Source organism: Peromyscus eremicus, chromosome 9 (assembly GCF_949786415.1).
Source record: "Peromyscus eremicus chromosome 9, PerEre_H2_v1, whole genome shotgun sequence".
In the NCBI taxonomy this organism is placed as follows: domain Eukaryota; kingdom Metazoa; phylum Chordata; class Mammalia; order Rodentia; family Cricetidae; genus Peromyscus; species Peromyscus eremicus.
Genome location: NC_081425.1, coordinates 91231925 through 91248255, shown reverse-complemented (window position 1 = coordinate 91248255; position 16331 = coordinate 91231925). Strand labels below are relative to the sequence as shown.

The window sequence follows — 16331 nt, the reverse complement described above, 5'->3', positions numbered from 1 at the left end:
GTACCCAGCTTGACTCCTGGGCGCAGGGTGGACTAGACTCCAGGAGAGGTCATCTACAGGGCAAGACCTGCTGGGCATCCAGGCCTGCTTCCCACCTGGGCTCTTCTGCAGGCCAGCTCACCACCTGGGCCAGGTGGCTGCAGGGCTCAGGTTCTGCACTACCCAGCACCTTGCACACTGCCTGTCAGCGTTCAGTAGGCACCGGGGACAAGGGGGTGGAGCTGAAAGGGTGATCTGAATGAACCAGCTATGCAGCAGATAAAGAAGCTCACCTTCCTCACAACTGAAAGCCGCCTCCATCTGTGGCACTTCCACGGCAGGACTCACACAGTCTCCCCCAGTGAGGTTCCCAATAGGTCCTTAGTACACTATCTTGTCTTAAAAGCTTCCCTTAGCCCTTCCACCCTACACACACACACACACACACACACACACACACACACACACACACCCCACAAATCATCAGCGCCTCAACCTACTGTTACTGGCTTCTCAAACAGCAGAAAGGCACCTGACTTGGCAGGTGTGTGTGGATACTGTCATGTGACTCAACACTCTTGCACAAACTATGCGGCCTGCCTGGAGATGACAGCCCCATGTCCTGGTAAACAGACTCCCTAAGCACAGGATGCTCTCGTTTCCACTTGCTCTTGATCACTTCCGGTTCCTGGAAGCCCCAGCGCCTGCTCTCTCTGGAGGAGAGGCCCATGAAACCAAATGACTTCTGTGCTCCCCACTCTCATCCCTTTCAAAGCTTCAGCTTGGATTCTCCCTCCAGTCAACATACATAACTCCCCGTGACAATAATGGGATGAGCATGGGCACCAAGGGGGGCATAGAATTTTTATCTCTGTAAAAATGGTGCTAGCATGGTACAAGCAAAGTTTTTGTTTTTTTCCCAAGGCTTTTACTTGGGGCAATATATTGTACATGTGGTTGTGGGTTTTTTCCTTCTTTTTAATTTTAAATTGAGATTATGAACATATTTTATGCAGGTTAATATATCCTTTTCATGTAAAATTTAGCTGAAACCAGTTCTAGCACATTAACGACAACAAGAGAAATTCTCTGGCTTATTATAAACATCCTTCAAGAAACCTGAAAAGCATGTCCTCTGGAAATAATTTTGTTGGGATCTGGAATATTATTAAAATCCTCTCAGAATTCTATCACTGGTGCCTAATGGGCCTCAGAGCCCTTTTCTACTACTGAGCAGAGGAAACGTCTTTTTTGGCCTTGGCAATATGTTCTGGGTGGTGAAAACGGCTGGAGGAAGGGGCTAGGTAAACAGAGAACAACAGTACAGGGGCTGACCCTGGCTGATCAGTCCATGCTTTTCAACCAGGCACAGAGAGGCAGACTCCTTGGACAGGGTCTTTCTGACTCTGATGGAATAAAAGATTTTTCTGACCACTGAGCATTCTGATCTTTGGGTTTCCAGGAGAGGAGGGAGTTTGGAAAGGGTAAAACTACTGCCACATTAGCTAGATATTAAGTATTTAGTGTTCAGAATACATAAAGAACCTCCCAGTGTATATGAGCATACACACACCCCTAGTTCAATTTAAAAATGAACAAAGAACTTTAATTTCTTCAGAGAAGACAAAAGTAGCCAATAAGACCATGAAAAGATGTTCAACATCACTTCTCATCAAGGAAACACAATTTAAAACCACAATGGAATACTATTTCATACACATTAGGACGCCACTATCAAAAAGGGAGAAGAGGGAGCTGGAGGAAGAAAAACTGGAGGGAAAGGAAGGAAGGAGGGTTGAAGAGGAAAAGGGAGGTGGGGGGGAGGAGGAAGAGGGGAAGGAAGGGAAGAAAAGATAAGGACATGGAGAAATCAGAGTCTGTGTGTTATTAGTGCGTGTGTAAAATGGTGTGGCTCATTTGGCACAAAAATGGGATGAGTCCTCCCCCAGCAAAGATTTATCATTCACATTGGTAAACTTACTTCTGTGTTCATACTTCATAGAATTAAGATGGGAGACCTAAATAGATGTGTTTATGCCCATATTTGTAGTATTCACAAGAGTTGGAAAGGGGTGTCAACTCTGTGCACTGATGGCAGAATGGGCACACAAAATGTTACACGATACATCCATGCAATGGCGTGTAATTCCGTCTTAGGAAGACAGGAAATTCTCACATAGGTTACAACATGGATGAGGGACCCAGAGGTCATGGTGTGAAATGTCGCAAGCCAGTCAAATACATTCAACAAGAGCCCCAATTAAAGTCGTGGGTGGACCCAGATTTGTGGAGGAGTGGGTGCTGGGAGCAGGAGACCTCAAGGGCAAGCCTTGTGGGGATCACGCCGTAGCTCTGTGGAGGTATGCGGAGGGCAGTGGATGTGGGGGGGAGAACCTACCACATGGGGTCTCACGTTCCCGGGGTTGGGGGTGCGGGACAGGACCTAGGAAGCAGTGACAGACGATGATGGGCCCCACCCTTCCACTCACAGGAAGCCGTGTTTCATGCCAGAGGCAAAGGGGAGCCATTGGAATATTCTAGTCAGGGAAATGACAGGGTTGGAGCGGTTTTAGGAAAGCCCCCAGACAGCAATGCAGTGGATGGATCGGAGGGAATAAGACAGGCTCCACGAGACCCGCTGGGAAACTCGTGGTAATTAAGCCCACGGTGTTCCTGATTTTCCTGTCTCCAGCCTCTTGCTCACACGAACTCATTTTCTTTTTGGACAACAGGAGTGGCCTGACCCCTCAGCAACCCTGGCACAAGGGGCTTAATTACAGAGAGGAAGGCCTGTAGAGAAGGGCGGGATGCTGACTGGGACACAGTGGACATCAAATCCGTTTAACGCTAAGGATGATTCTCATTTTGTTCCTCATTAATTTGGGGTGCTACTAACGTAACCCCCTGACTGATGCTTTTTTCCCTTTAAACTTGGGTTTGTTTCCACACCAGACACTGTATTTTCTTCCTCTACTCAGCCTCTAAATCAATAAACTGGCCTAATGCAATAAAAAAATAAAAAGAAGCATTTTGGGAGCTCTCCGATTCTCCTGAAACAAGGAAGTAGTCACGATTTTTCCTGGGAGTGTGGGAATTAGTTCCACGGGCTCTTAAGGCAATGCCATGGGAGTGCTGGACTAGGGTGAGGATATCAGGGGTCCCCAGAAGTTTCAGTGAGTTTTGGAGTCTGTGATCCAGTTTACAAAAATAAACAGGTGCCACTGTTTCCAGAGTGTTCTGAGGGCCCCAGGTTTTTGTTTGTTTGCTTATTTTGAATCTGTCCTGGTGGTAGTGAGCCTCAGGATCCTAGGCCTGCTGGGTTAGTGCTTTGCCTCTGAATTCCGTCTCCATGCCACACTTCTACTCTTCTGAGTGTGTCCAGAAGATGAAGGACTGCTGATCTTAGAATAAAGACTCATTGCAAACACTCAGACTTACCGGGCAGACTGCATCATCAGACTGCTAGGAAGAACCACTGTGACGGGGCTCCTGGCTCCTTACTCCTGGCTCCTTACTCCTGGCTAGCAGAATTTGGAAACAGATTGCTACATTTGGTATTGTTTAAATAAGGGATAGGAAGTGCAGTTGTGATACCTTGGTTTCAAAATGCCTCTCCCTAGCCTTCTTTCTTGTTTCTTTATCATTTGCAAAAACTTTCCAATCACTGTTAATCACAGTTAAAACACGTATTTCTTGTAAATGGTCATGTTGTCTTAGAAGCACTAAAAAAATAATCTAACATCTTAATCACCTGAGTGTTGCAAACCCCAAGATTAATACATGTCACCTGGTGGACACTGTAGGGGAGACAAGTGACAGAAATCATGAAACACCTAGAAGAGAAGCTGGTACACAGTAGGTGATCAATAAGTGAGTGGAGGCCCTTAGGCCTTCTTCTCAAAGGAGAGGGTGGGTGAGTTTCTAGAAAGAAGGACTGTGGGGTACTGTAGCCTTGGACCCAGCCAAGATGCACCTTTTTACAATGTGTGTGTGTGTGTGTGTGTGTGTGTGTGTGTGTGTGTGTGTGTGTATGTGTGTGTGTATCTCTAAGTTATTATCTAAATTACCCATTAAGGCCCATGTGAGTCAACAGGTAGCTATTGACTCAAGTTTCAGCTACTACCATCAAGACTTATTGATCTGAGAAATACATATCGACCAAATTGAGACTGAGGTCAATGCTAGCGTCCTGGGGCAATAAATCTTAATATTCATCCAAGTCTGCAGATACTAGGCCTGGTAATTTTGACTCTAAAATATTTGTCACACAGAGGTCTGGTTGAGGTCAGCTCTTTTTTTTTTTTCTTTTTCCACCTGCGAATTGTTATTGGTGGAAACTGGTATTAACTAAAATTAACTTAATTCTATGAGAATTTGGTACAAAAACTTAAAAAATTCTTTACATCTTAATGATCAAAAGATAATTTTGTATTTAAAGAATTGTTAGTAAAAAAAAAATCTAATTGAGGCTGGAGAGATGACTCAAAGGTTAAGAGTCCCTGTTGTCCTTGCAGAGGACCCAGGTTCAGTTCCCAGCATCACACGGCGGCTCACAATCATCTGCCACTCCAGTTCCAGGGGATCTGATGCCCTCTTCTGAATTTCACAAGCACCAGGCGTGCACACACACACACACACACACACACACACACACACACACAAACACACACAGAGAGAGAGAGAGAGAGAGAGAGAGAGAGAGAGAGAGAGAAGCAAAACACTCATATACATAAAGCAAAATACATGAACTAAAAAGGAAAGAAAGATTTCATCAAAAACAATTATTTTGAAATTATATAACTACCTTGACCTATTTTTTTGTGAAAAGAGCTTAATAGACTGACCATTTACAAATATTTTATTTTATTTCATAGTTTACTTTATATCTTTTCATATTTATATAGAATTTTTTCCATAAAATTTTTACATCAGTAAAGAAACCTTGGAGCTGGAGAGATGGCTCAGCCATTAAGAGCGCTGGCTGCTCTTCCAGAGGACCTTGGGTACAATTCCCAGAACCTACAAGGCAGCCCCCAACCATCTGTAACTCCAATTCCAGGGAATCTGACTCCCTCTTCTGGCCTCCTCAGGCACTGCATGCATGTGGGGGACAGACAGACAGACATGCAGACAAAGCACCCATACACTAAAATAAAATAAAATAAAATAAAATAAAATAAAATAAAATAAAATAAAATAAAAATAAAAACACATACAGAAATCTTTAGTTGAAATACTTCTGGGAAAACTTTGAAACATTTTTATTTTAATTTAATTTATTTTAATTTTACTTAATTTTATTTTAATTTCCATGCTAAGTATCCATCCAGAGAAGCATATCAGTTCACACAAACACACAGACAGAAGGGTTAGCAGTGAACACCTGCACAGGGATTATGGTCATTATTTTAAGTGCTGTTGAATCCAATCTTCTGATAAGTCACAAAAATAACAACCATTTAAGACAGCATTTTATAGCCATGCACTGCACAACCAGGTTTTATGTTTAGTGGATAAAGGAGAAGGGCCCAGTAGGCCATAGACCAAAGAACGTTATTTGATTCAAGACTGGTGACTGTCTCTTGGCTGACTGTGAGACCCCCAACACTCCCTTTAAATGGAGTGTCCGTGTGTCCTCACAGACAAAACTGGCAGATGAGGGACAAGTCTTACTGTGAAAATTAAATATGATGACATGTAGAAAGCACATGCATGAATGTATTCTAAGCATACCATTGGCTGTCCAGTAAAGAACAAAAAGAGAACTCCCGTAAACTGCTCTTTGCCGCCGTGGACATTGGAATCGCTTTGACAATCCTTTTTCATTCACACACATAGTACAAACACAACTGCTGAACAGTGTCAACCACCAAACAAACCACAGATGGTCAAACCCTAAAAATACTACGTAAGTGGCTGTGCATATTCCGATATCAAAGGAATCAGTGGATAAAAAGTGAGGAAAGGGGCAACTCTTTCTTACGGAACTCTAAGCAACGGAGATGACAGGCTGAGGAAATAGAAGACTGCCATTGGCATGCCACCACACAAACACCCTAGGGGAAAGGCAAGGACGCGTGGGACACAAGTGAGCAGAAGCCTTGCTACAGCTCTCTGAAATAATTAGTAATCATTGTGGGAAACAGGTCCACAGATCCTGACTTCTTCCCCCGTGAAAGGCTGCACCTAAGTTTCTTCTGCCTGCTTTGAGTGTGAGCTGGACATTGGGGCTGGCTTCTGACACACAGGGGGCTGACAGGAAAGAACAGTGAGGAGCCTGGCAGACATGACCTTCACCGTGGATTGAAATGGACATCCCGTCTTAAGAACGCACAGCTGCCCCTCCCCCATCCTCACTTTCAGTTACAGGCAGTCAACCTTCATTCGAAAATCTTACGAGGAAAATTCCAGAATCAATTAATTCATACGTTTTTAAGTAACTGTTTTAAATAAATCTTACTGCAGCATGTTATAATTGTTCCGTGTTAGAATTGGCCATTGTTACTCTACTGTGACTAATTCAGAAACTAAACATTATGGTTTAGTGTGTTATGTGTGGAGAAAATGGAGCACACACATTCATAGGGTTTGGTACAATCTATGGTTTCAGGCATCTACTGTGGGGCGCTGGAATGTTTCCGAAGTGGGCAACCAGCGGAAGTGCTGTATGGACATCATGCTGAGGTTAATACCTTAGAGCAGTGGTTCTCAACCTTCCTAATGCTGCCACCCTTTAATACAGTTCCTCATGCTGTGGTGACCCCCAACCATAAAACTATGCTTGTTTCTACTTCATAACTGTAATTTTGCTACTGTTATGAATTGCAATGTAAATATATGATATGCAGGATATCTGATATGCAACCCCTGTGAAAGCGTCAACTGACCTCCCCAAAGGGGTCGTGATACACAGGTCGAGAACTCCTACCTTAGAGCTACACACCCTAGCTACATTAGATGTTAACCGTAGTGGGCGAAGGGCATACACAAACTCTGATACCTCAAAGATGACTTCTGCAAATCTAAAGTTATTTCAAAATAAAAAAAGACTTAACATATTTTTTTTTTTCTGGAAAGACCCTTAGCATCCTCTGCAGAGGGAGTTATCAGGTAAATTGATGCAAGCAAGTCCACTTTCTGTTTTTTTAGGTTTTTTTTTTGTTTTTTTTTTTTTTTTTTTTTTTTTTGGTTTTTCAAGACAGGGTTTCTCTGTGTAGTTTTGCACCTTTCCTGGAACTCACTTGGTAGTCCAGGCTGGCCTCGAACTCACAGAGATCCACCTGGCTCTGCCTCCCGAGTGCTGGGATTAAAGGCGTGCGCCACCACCGCCCGGCCCACTTTCTGTTTTATACCCTTCTGTATATGACCTGTTTGCCCTTGTTTTTGAAAGGCAACCTCTACAGAGAAAGAGAATTCCATTTGGATTTTCTTGGAAGATCACTCTGCAAAATTAAGGTGGAGAAGAAGTGACTCCAGATTTGATGTGAGAAGAGAGAGAACACCTTTGAAAACAGGAAATAGAATTTTTAACCTAGCCAGAGCTGGTAGAGGTACTGTTTGAGCCTTGCACTGTTTCTTGTGTTAGAGGGACCACAACAACAGAACGGTTACTCACCAGGGCGACCTTCCTCTGGGGTTTCAGCAGCTTTGGTTTGTGGAAAGTGGCGACGATCGGAGCTGTGGAAGGACAGACACCAAGTTTTAGCTTGAAATTCCTCCAGGGCCTCTTAGTGCCCATCTTCCTCGGTCATCACAGACACCCTGTGTACAGACTGGCAGAACCTTCCTACCCTCAAGAAGAGCTCAAGCTTCTGGAGTCACTATCCTCAGATACCCCTAACTGGGGGACAATCATCCCCTCGTCTTTAGACATGTCACAGCCTCCCTTAGGCCAGGTTACAACAGTTCTGTACAGGTCTCTGTCACCTGTGTGGAAGTCAAGGGTGTGGGAGACAAAAAGGAGCCCTTGGTCAAGGCTGAGGTAGGAATTTACCCAGGAGACTCTGATCTCCCCCTGACCTCAAGGACAATGACTGACCCTCACCCAGCCCTGTGAGTTCTTCAAGGAGGGGCTTACTGTCCCAGGTTAACGGACACAAACGGAGGCTTCTTCCATTGACCTAACTAGTCTTGACTGGCATGGCTTGAAATTGGAGTTGAAAGTCCAAGACTTAGTTCTCCAAGTACAATTTGTATCTTTTACAACTAGGACAATACCCAGCCTGCAGTGACTGACACAATACAGAGCTGTGAGCCCTGGCTGAGGTGATCTCTGCTCCTTCCCGCCCAAGGTCTCACACTTCAAACCCTTCTTTCCTTTCAGCTACACCTCTTCTGGCTTCTTCCATAGGGTTCAGTGGGATACCAGCAGAACCCAGTGAAGGAATAAAATGCATTTTGTCATGTTAAAGTTATCTCTTTCAAATTTGTTGAGGGATGAACACCTAGCTAGGCCATTCTAAGAATCTAAATAGGGTCTATCTACAGACAGTCTTGGCCCTGGTAAGATCCATGCCTTTTTGTCCCTTAAGAAACCCCTTTCTTGCTCATTCCCATTGCTCTAAATAAAAACAGCAACCACCAAATAAAAATTACAAAATGTGTATTTTATCAGCAGAATAAGTCTGAAATGTACTGCATACCTCTTTAAAATGCCGGAGATGTTCTTTCCCTTTAAGAACCAAGAAGATGTTGCCAGCCCCTGCTCACCTCACCATTTAAAAGTCTACAGTAACTTCAGTATGGACTTTCCTGTGCATGTTGACTTACCTCGATGCCAATGCTTTCTGCCTGCTTCCTACCTCATCCCAGTTTGTTATGTCTAGAATCTAGGGGGATGTTTGCACTACAGTAGCACTGAATGACAAGTCCTCCATCCATCTATTTCTCTGCCCTAATCCCACAATTGATTCCAGGCCCACCCCTGCATCAATCATGGTGGCTTTCACTTAAGAAATTGCGGGTCCAATTCTTACCTTTGGCAGGGACTGCAGGAGGGACATCTGCCTTCTCCTTCTGCCTCTTGCCCTTCTGTGGCTGCAGTGGGGCCAAGCTGGTCACACTGGTGACAGTCTCACCTGAGCTGTAGAAGAAAAGGGCCAGATGAAGCCAACTTCTATTCATTGCTAAAAACCAGAATGGGAAAGGAACTAGTGGCCCCCAGGAGCTCTTGAAGACTCCCTATGGAGGTGTCCAAGGAAGGGCCACCTCACAGATAGACAGGGAGTGTTTTACATTGTCTCCAGAGATGCCAGCAAGTCTGCCACTCTCCCTTGGCCAAGATAAAGATGATGAGGTGAGCTAGTTTATGACTTATGATGTGTTGCTCAAAGTTCAAATTCCGGGAGGAACCAAGGACCAGCTTGTTCACATTATTTAGGATGTATGAACTGATGGCTTATATCTATATTAACTGGGCACAGTGTAGCTTGGCTACTGACTGTATGATTGGCTACTAACATCACCAAAAATGTACCTGTTCTTGAGTTAGCTCCCCTGGAGCCAACATTCTTTGCCCATGTCTTTGGATTCCATAATCCCCAGACCAAGTGCCTCTCAGTCTAATGAGAAGAGACTCAGGGGAGCTGTATCTTCAGGGTCCTCCATGAGTACAAGGGGCTTGCTTCCATGGTACCTTCATCTTTAGGACAGGCAAATGAGTTTACTCTGAGAAGTGTCATGTTTCCAGTCAGCTGATCCTGTGGGGCCACTCAAGTATCTGTTTCTTTCTAAGTGATATACATGATTTTAAAAAATGTGGTGGGAACGACAAGCCTTCTATTTAAGGAAGTCGAAGCCCTGGAACTAAGGGATCATTCTAAGCTGTTAATAAGCAGTGAACGTGTGACCTAAGCTGTTCTTGGCTCTTACATTATTCACTTATCTTGCGGCTCATGAAAGGAAGAAAGAGTTTATTTTGGCTCACAGCTTGAGGCCCCAGTCCACTGTGCAGGGAAGTCATGGTAGCATCCATATGAGGCAGCTGGTCACATTGCATCCACACTCAGGGTCAAAGAGAGATGAGTGCTGTTGGTGTTCAGCTTACATTCTCTATTCAGTCTATTACATTCTCTATTCAGTTAGTTAGCCCAAGGGATGGTGCCACCGCATTAAAGGTGACCTTTCTACCTCAGTTCAGTCTCTCTAGAAAGACCCCCACAGACATGTCAGAGGTGTGTCTCTGTTGATTCTCAGTCCCCTCAAGTTGACAATGGAGGCTAGTCTTCTCAGCCTCCTACATGTGTGGAGGTCCGAGGACTTCTCTGAGTGGTCATCAGTCTTATTTAAAAGCTCTCCTATTGGCTCCAGCAACCCACAAGGAAGCTCTCTGTAAAATCATTTGTTCCTAGGCACAGGGTCCAGCTTAGCAGATACTGTTCCCAGGAGAGTCTATCTTTCCAGGCCATGAAGAATCTCTAAAGTGGACAAAACCATGATCAGTCATCACAATGCAGAGTCAGTAGAGGGGCAATGTGTGTCCCAAAGGAGAGTCCCCCATGTGTAAACACGCTAAACTCATCATAAAAAGGTAGGGAGAGAGGGGGGTTCCTTCCTCTGCACACCAGAACGGCAAGAATCAAATTCGAGTAAGCGCTCTGGACAAGCATGCAGTGCAGATCTTCCCCGGTGGAAAACAACTTGGGAACATCTACCAGCATGGCATGGCAGTCTCACTTCTGAAAATTCCTTGCGTGAATGCCACTGTGTGCATGTGAAATGATATGTGCACAACACTTAAGCAATACAGCACTGCGAAATTTCAGCAGAACAGCCCAACTGTCACCAAATGGCTGCTTAAGTAAAGTATGCTTTCTGTTTGGTTGCTTTTTTGTTTGGTTGGTTTTGTTTTGGTTGTTCGTTTTGGTGTTTGGAGACAGGGTTTCTCTGTGTAACCCTGGCTGTCCTAGAACTTGCTCTGTAGGCAGGCTGGCCTTGAACTCACAGAGATCCACCTGCCTCTGCCTCCTGAGTGCTGGAATTAAAGGCGTGCACCACCACCACGTTATTCTTATTCTGGTCCTCTGTGGCTAGAAACAGGAAGAAAGCAGTGACCTATGTCCTGATGAAGTAAGATATATTGTTGAGAGAAAAATTCTAAGGGTTAGACACATTTCTAAGGAGAAATCCACTGTGAAATACCTCACGCTTCATATAAAAACAGGAGAAACAAGATACAAGCTGGAATGAGCTTGCCTACATATAAAGAAACATTAGAAATAGTCAAGGGTCTTGAGAGTAGGGATGCTGGCGAGCTGCACAGATAGGAGACAGGACAGAGAATTACTGCATTTACAATTATACACAAGTAATGTAGCTATCTAGTTACAGGCTATTGTAATGATGGTCCTAAATATTAGAAACAAGTCAAGACTCACAAAGTGTGGGAAAAGTCTAAGGATATGTTTCCACCGAGATTCCCCAAGGATGACTTATTTTCTTTGGGAACAGGCTAAGTGGTCATAGCTGGAGAGTGCAGGGCCCACTGTGTAAATTCCCAAATAGCTTAAAGGAACGGGAGTTTACAAAACTCTGACCACCAAGAGCAAACAAGGGATTGTTTAAACAGACAAACACACAGAGCTTGGTTATGCAGCCTTTTAAACTCTTGACATGTTTATTATTTTTCTTTCAAATAAAATAAAACAGCTTTGTGGATTAAAATGGTAATTATAGGCATGGAAATGAAAGGAAATAAGCCTGTCATGACCAAAACTCGACCTCTGTAAATATTTCCACAACTTGTTTCTCCTTCTTAAAAAAAAAAAAAAAAAATACTATTTTTAGAGCAGTTTTAGGTTTACAGAGGAATTGAGAAGGGACAAATTTTTCCAACACCCCATACGCTGCAATTGGAAAGCTTATGCAGAATCATCAGGAGCATCCACAGTCTACAGGTAATATTAGGGTTCACTCTCCTGTGTTCTGTGAGTTTGCAAAAATATACAGTGACAGTGACGTATTGCAGCGTTATAATATTATACAGAGGGGCTTCGCAGTCCTAAGAGTTCTCTGTGCTTCGCCTCTCTGCACCTTTCAGGTTCCAGAAACCATTGCTCTTTGCTTTGACTGGCTCCATAGGTCTGCTGGGTCCAGGACATTGGAGGGTAAACACACTCTGTAGCCTATTCAGACCAGTTCTTTTCACTTGATAACCGGCGCTGAGGCGCTGAGGGTTCTTTCTCCATGTCTTCTCCTGGTTTGCTGGCGCATTTCTTTTTTTTTTCTTTTTTCTTTTTTTTTTTCTTTTTTTTTTTTTTTTTTGGTTTTTTGAGACAGGGTTTCTCTGTGTAGCTTTGCGCCTTTCCTGGAACTCACTTGGTAGCCCAGGCTGGCCTCGAACTCACAGAGATCTGCCTGGCTCTGCCTCCCGAGTGCTGGGATTAAAGGGGTGCGCCACCACCACCTGGCTGCTGGCTCATTTCTTTATAGTCCCAAGTAATAGTTCATTGTCTGGTTGTCGCATAGTTTACTCATCTATTCCCCTCAATAATGATTGTTTTCCTCAGTTTGAGGAATTGGAATAAAGCTGCTATAAACAGGTCTTTTTATGAGTAATATATTTAACACTGTATTTTATACATTTTAAAATATTGCATTACACTGTAATACAACACTTTCTTTTTATTTAACCTATATTTTTCAAATTTTTAGATTTTCCTACTATTCTAGTGAGAAAATAAGCTATAGTTTCCAAACCCATTCTCTAGCATATGAACAACTGATTCATTTTCTAATGTATTTCTGCAGAATGGCTTCCCATTCCTAAACTTTCATTTTTAAGTTTGAACCTGAAAACTGGATGTTTTCATGGATGTTACCATGTTGTCAAAACAAGTTAGTACCACTTTGTGGCTGTCCTGTCAGTGGAGAACGACACCATGTCATTGTCCTTAGCACTAAGTTTATCAGCCAACTTCATGAAGAAACATGTGACCCTCTTTTGTTGCATTTCTTGATTGTCACAGAGGATGGCCATGGCCTGTGTCTGTCTCCACACTTCCTCACATTTATTGCCATTTACTTAAGGCCTTGGACTTTTCATATAGACTTGCATAGATCTCTTCCACCAAGCTAACACGTTGGTTGCAAATTTTTTCCAATACCCCTTTAGCCCTAGACTTTTATTAAATGCAGTTTTCTTCCCTTTCTGCTGAAATCCTTTGATATTCTTTCTTTTGTACCTCTGAATTCGGACAGTATCCCCAGGGCACCTCACACACTAGAGAATTAAATGTTTCCACTTTCTCTCCTTTTTACTTGGACTTAATTTTTTAGCTCTTTCATACACAGCGGAAGTTTCTGGGATGTCATTTCTATGAGCGTATGCCACTATGCCCAAGGGTTTTAGAAATCTGAAAAAGATCTGTCTTGTCATCAACATTTTCCTCTAGACCAGTAAGGCCGCCTCCAACTAAATTTAGTTCTAATTCATAGTTCAACAAGACTTCAAGTATACAGTGAGTCATCGTGGTGACATGCGGTCCACACTTTTCCCTCCGAATCCCGTTTCTCCCATCAAGCCAAGTCCGGGAGGACTTTTCAACTAAAAAAGCCCACCTTATGATTAACTTACAAGAAAAGTTATGCTACATCTTGGATCGGAACAGGGATGCCGTTTGTCTCTGACAGAGGAGAGTGATGTTGGTGGTAGTCAAAGCCAAAAAGATAGAAAAATAGACCCGGAACTCCCTCTGAGTTAGAAGGCAGTCAGTCAGTCAGACAGAAGTGCTGTTTGTGGGGAGCATGTTGTCAGATGGGGCTGCTTTTCCAGCTCCAGCACAGGTGAGGCAGGAGGCGGAACATGTGGTCTGGGTCTCTCGTAAGAGGTGCCACCTCCTGAAGTCTCTGTTCCACGAGGACCCAGAACCTCTGCTCCAGAACCAGCAGAAACTGGATTTAGTGAGCAGATGTTGGAAATGGGGTAGAGGATGACACTGCAGAGGTGATTCTGGATAAGCCATCCTTTCCATGGGCCTCCACCTCTCAATCTGTAAGATGGGTGACCAGCCCTTGTTAGCTATCTCATGGGGCCACTACGATGTCAGATGGAACAGCATGGATAAACAAGATGTGGCATTGTATTGGCTGCTTTTCTGGTTGTGACAGAAACAATTTGAGAGGAGGAGGATTTGTTTTGGCTCAAGGAGCAGAACAGTCCACAGCGAAGTGGGACAGGAAGTAGAGAGTGGGGATGGCCGTGCTCAGCTCTCCTTGGCTTCCTTTTATTCAGTCAAGACCCCCAGTCCACGGGATGGCGCTGTGCCCACTCATGGCCAGTCTCTCTCCCTCAGATAACCCTCCCTAGAAGCTCCATCATGGACACAGCCAGAGATGTCAATAATCTCCCAGCTGATTCCAAACTTGGTCAAGTTGACAGGTGAAACCATCACAGGCATTCAAGGGCTACATAACTCAAACAGGTAGCCAGTGCAAACAATGTGGACATTTCATAGCACCGCATTGGAAATATGATGTTGCTACTAGGGGATGCCATGGTGCCCATCACGATGCCCATGTTTCAGCCCTGAGGGAAGGACCACAAGTTTCAACATAACACTGATCAGGAACTTTTCTGCCCAGCATAGTATACCGTGCCCTGCTCTGACACACGCTCTCCCACAGTCACAGTGGTATTAGGCCAAGCAAATGTAGGGCAGACCAGGCAGGTAATAAGGGGAGAAAGACAGACCGACTGACGAGTGCATGGCCTCCCCAAGATGCCAACAAAGCATGTGACCTGGATTTTACAGGGCTTTTAACAAATTCTTGGTAAACTTTTTTTTCTTTTCAGAAAGCAAAGTTAGTAGTAATTGCTATGTTTTTGTCTGTTCGGTGCAAGTCACTGTGGAAAGGTTATCATAATCTCCAGCCTTCTCAAGCAAGAAAACTAGACCTATGAACGCCCAGGCCCTTCCCAAGGAAGGGATGTGAGATTCAGTCCAGGTTGGTCTGACTCACTAACCCTGAAGCAAGGACCTTGGGACTAGTCTGGACAAAAAGGAACTAGAAAATTAAGACAGAAAGATTGCCATTCAAGCTACATTAGAATAGTTGCTCTGGGCTTAAGTCGGCTCCTTAAAGAGATAGTACTAGAAGGTGACATTAACATCCTACTACATTTTATGTTTGTGCTAAATTCAGTATAGCTGCTTAAACTCCTTCCCTCATAGAAAGAGGGTGGGTCAACACAAGTGCTGGAGTCTTAGGGGCTGGGAACTGCGCCTGGTGCCCAAGACCAAAAGTTGCTCTGGCCAAAGAAGTGGGCAGAGGAGGACAGCATGTTCCTGAAAATTGTCTGGAATGAGTGATGTCAGCTACCAAATAGAGTACATGGTGGGCCAGATGTTCTGTGTGTCTGCTTCAGAGCTGGGAGCATTTGGGAGAACAGAGAGGAAGGGGAAAATCTACCATACACCAAGATGATTCCACCAGAGAACATAATTACAGCTAAGCCTTCTACACCCAACCACAGCCGTCTCCGGTAACTAAATCTTGATCCACAGCATGGGTCCCTTTAGGGTGTCCTGGCAACCAAATAATCATCCTGATACCAGGCTCTGTGAGACATGAGAGCAGTGAGAGCCGAGGAGCTTCACCCACGGAACCACACTGCCGATGCCTGGTGTTACCCTTGGTCTAAGGCCACCTTCTTGCAGCACCTGACCATTGTGAGGCACATGCTCCTTGAGGTCTGTCATTTCTATTCTTCACTGAATGAACAGGTGTTTCTCATCACTGGGTAGAGTCACATGCTACATAGGGATTTGTTTTCGTCTGAAATAAGACAGCCAGAGGCCAAAGATATGGACACAGAGAGCCCTTAGCAAATGGGGCTCAAGAAGCCCTGCTGCCTGGGTCCTCCCAGGATCCTTCTTGGCCTCCCGAGTGCTTCTTGCTCCACAGTGCTGTGGAAGGCCTTACTTTAACTGATCTGCCCTATGCCAGAAATGTCCACTCCCTCTGCTTCTCAGTCTCGGCAAGGCAAATGCCGACTTACACCATGAGCATGTCCTAGCCGTTCCTTTCCCACTGGATCTCTGGCCACCTCCTCAAGGTTTCATGCAGCCCACAGATACTATATGTGCTGTGCACTATGAAATCTTTATTGTAGAATCTTGAGGAATTACTAGTTTCTATCGCTACAGTGGCAACTCTCTGTCACTTTCAGAACAATAAAAAATATTAGCAACCATAGACACTCCCCTCCCCAATGTCAGCTACCGCAGATAAAATTCAAGAGCTCAGACAAATGGGGTGAGTTTCAGATGTCTCACCCTAGGTTCCAGAGCCCTCAACTGCCATTAAAATACTCAAGGTCAATCGGTATTATATGTCAGGTACTTAGAGCTACT

At 44.3% G+C, this 16331-nt stretch overlaps 1 protein-coding gene across 1 annotated transcript in view; it reads right to left on the bottom strand.

Moving 5' to 3' along the window:
- Vstm4 (V-set and transmembrane domain containing 4) overlaps positions 1–16331 on the bottom strand; it is an 88288-nt gene that overhangs the window by 16026 nt on the left and 55931 nt on the right. Inside the window, exons 6-7 of the mRNA XM_059274119.1 lie at positions 8955–9061; positions 7595–7656 (exon numbers count right to left, since the gene is read on the bottom strand). Coding sequence (XP_059130102.1) covers positions 7595–7656; positions 8955–9061 — 169 coding nt within the window. The remainder of the gene's footprint in view (positions 1–7594; positions 7657–8954; positions 9062–16331) is intronic.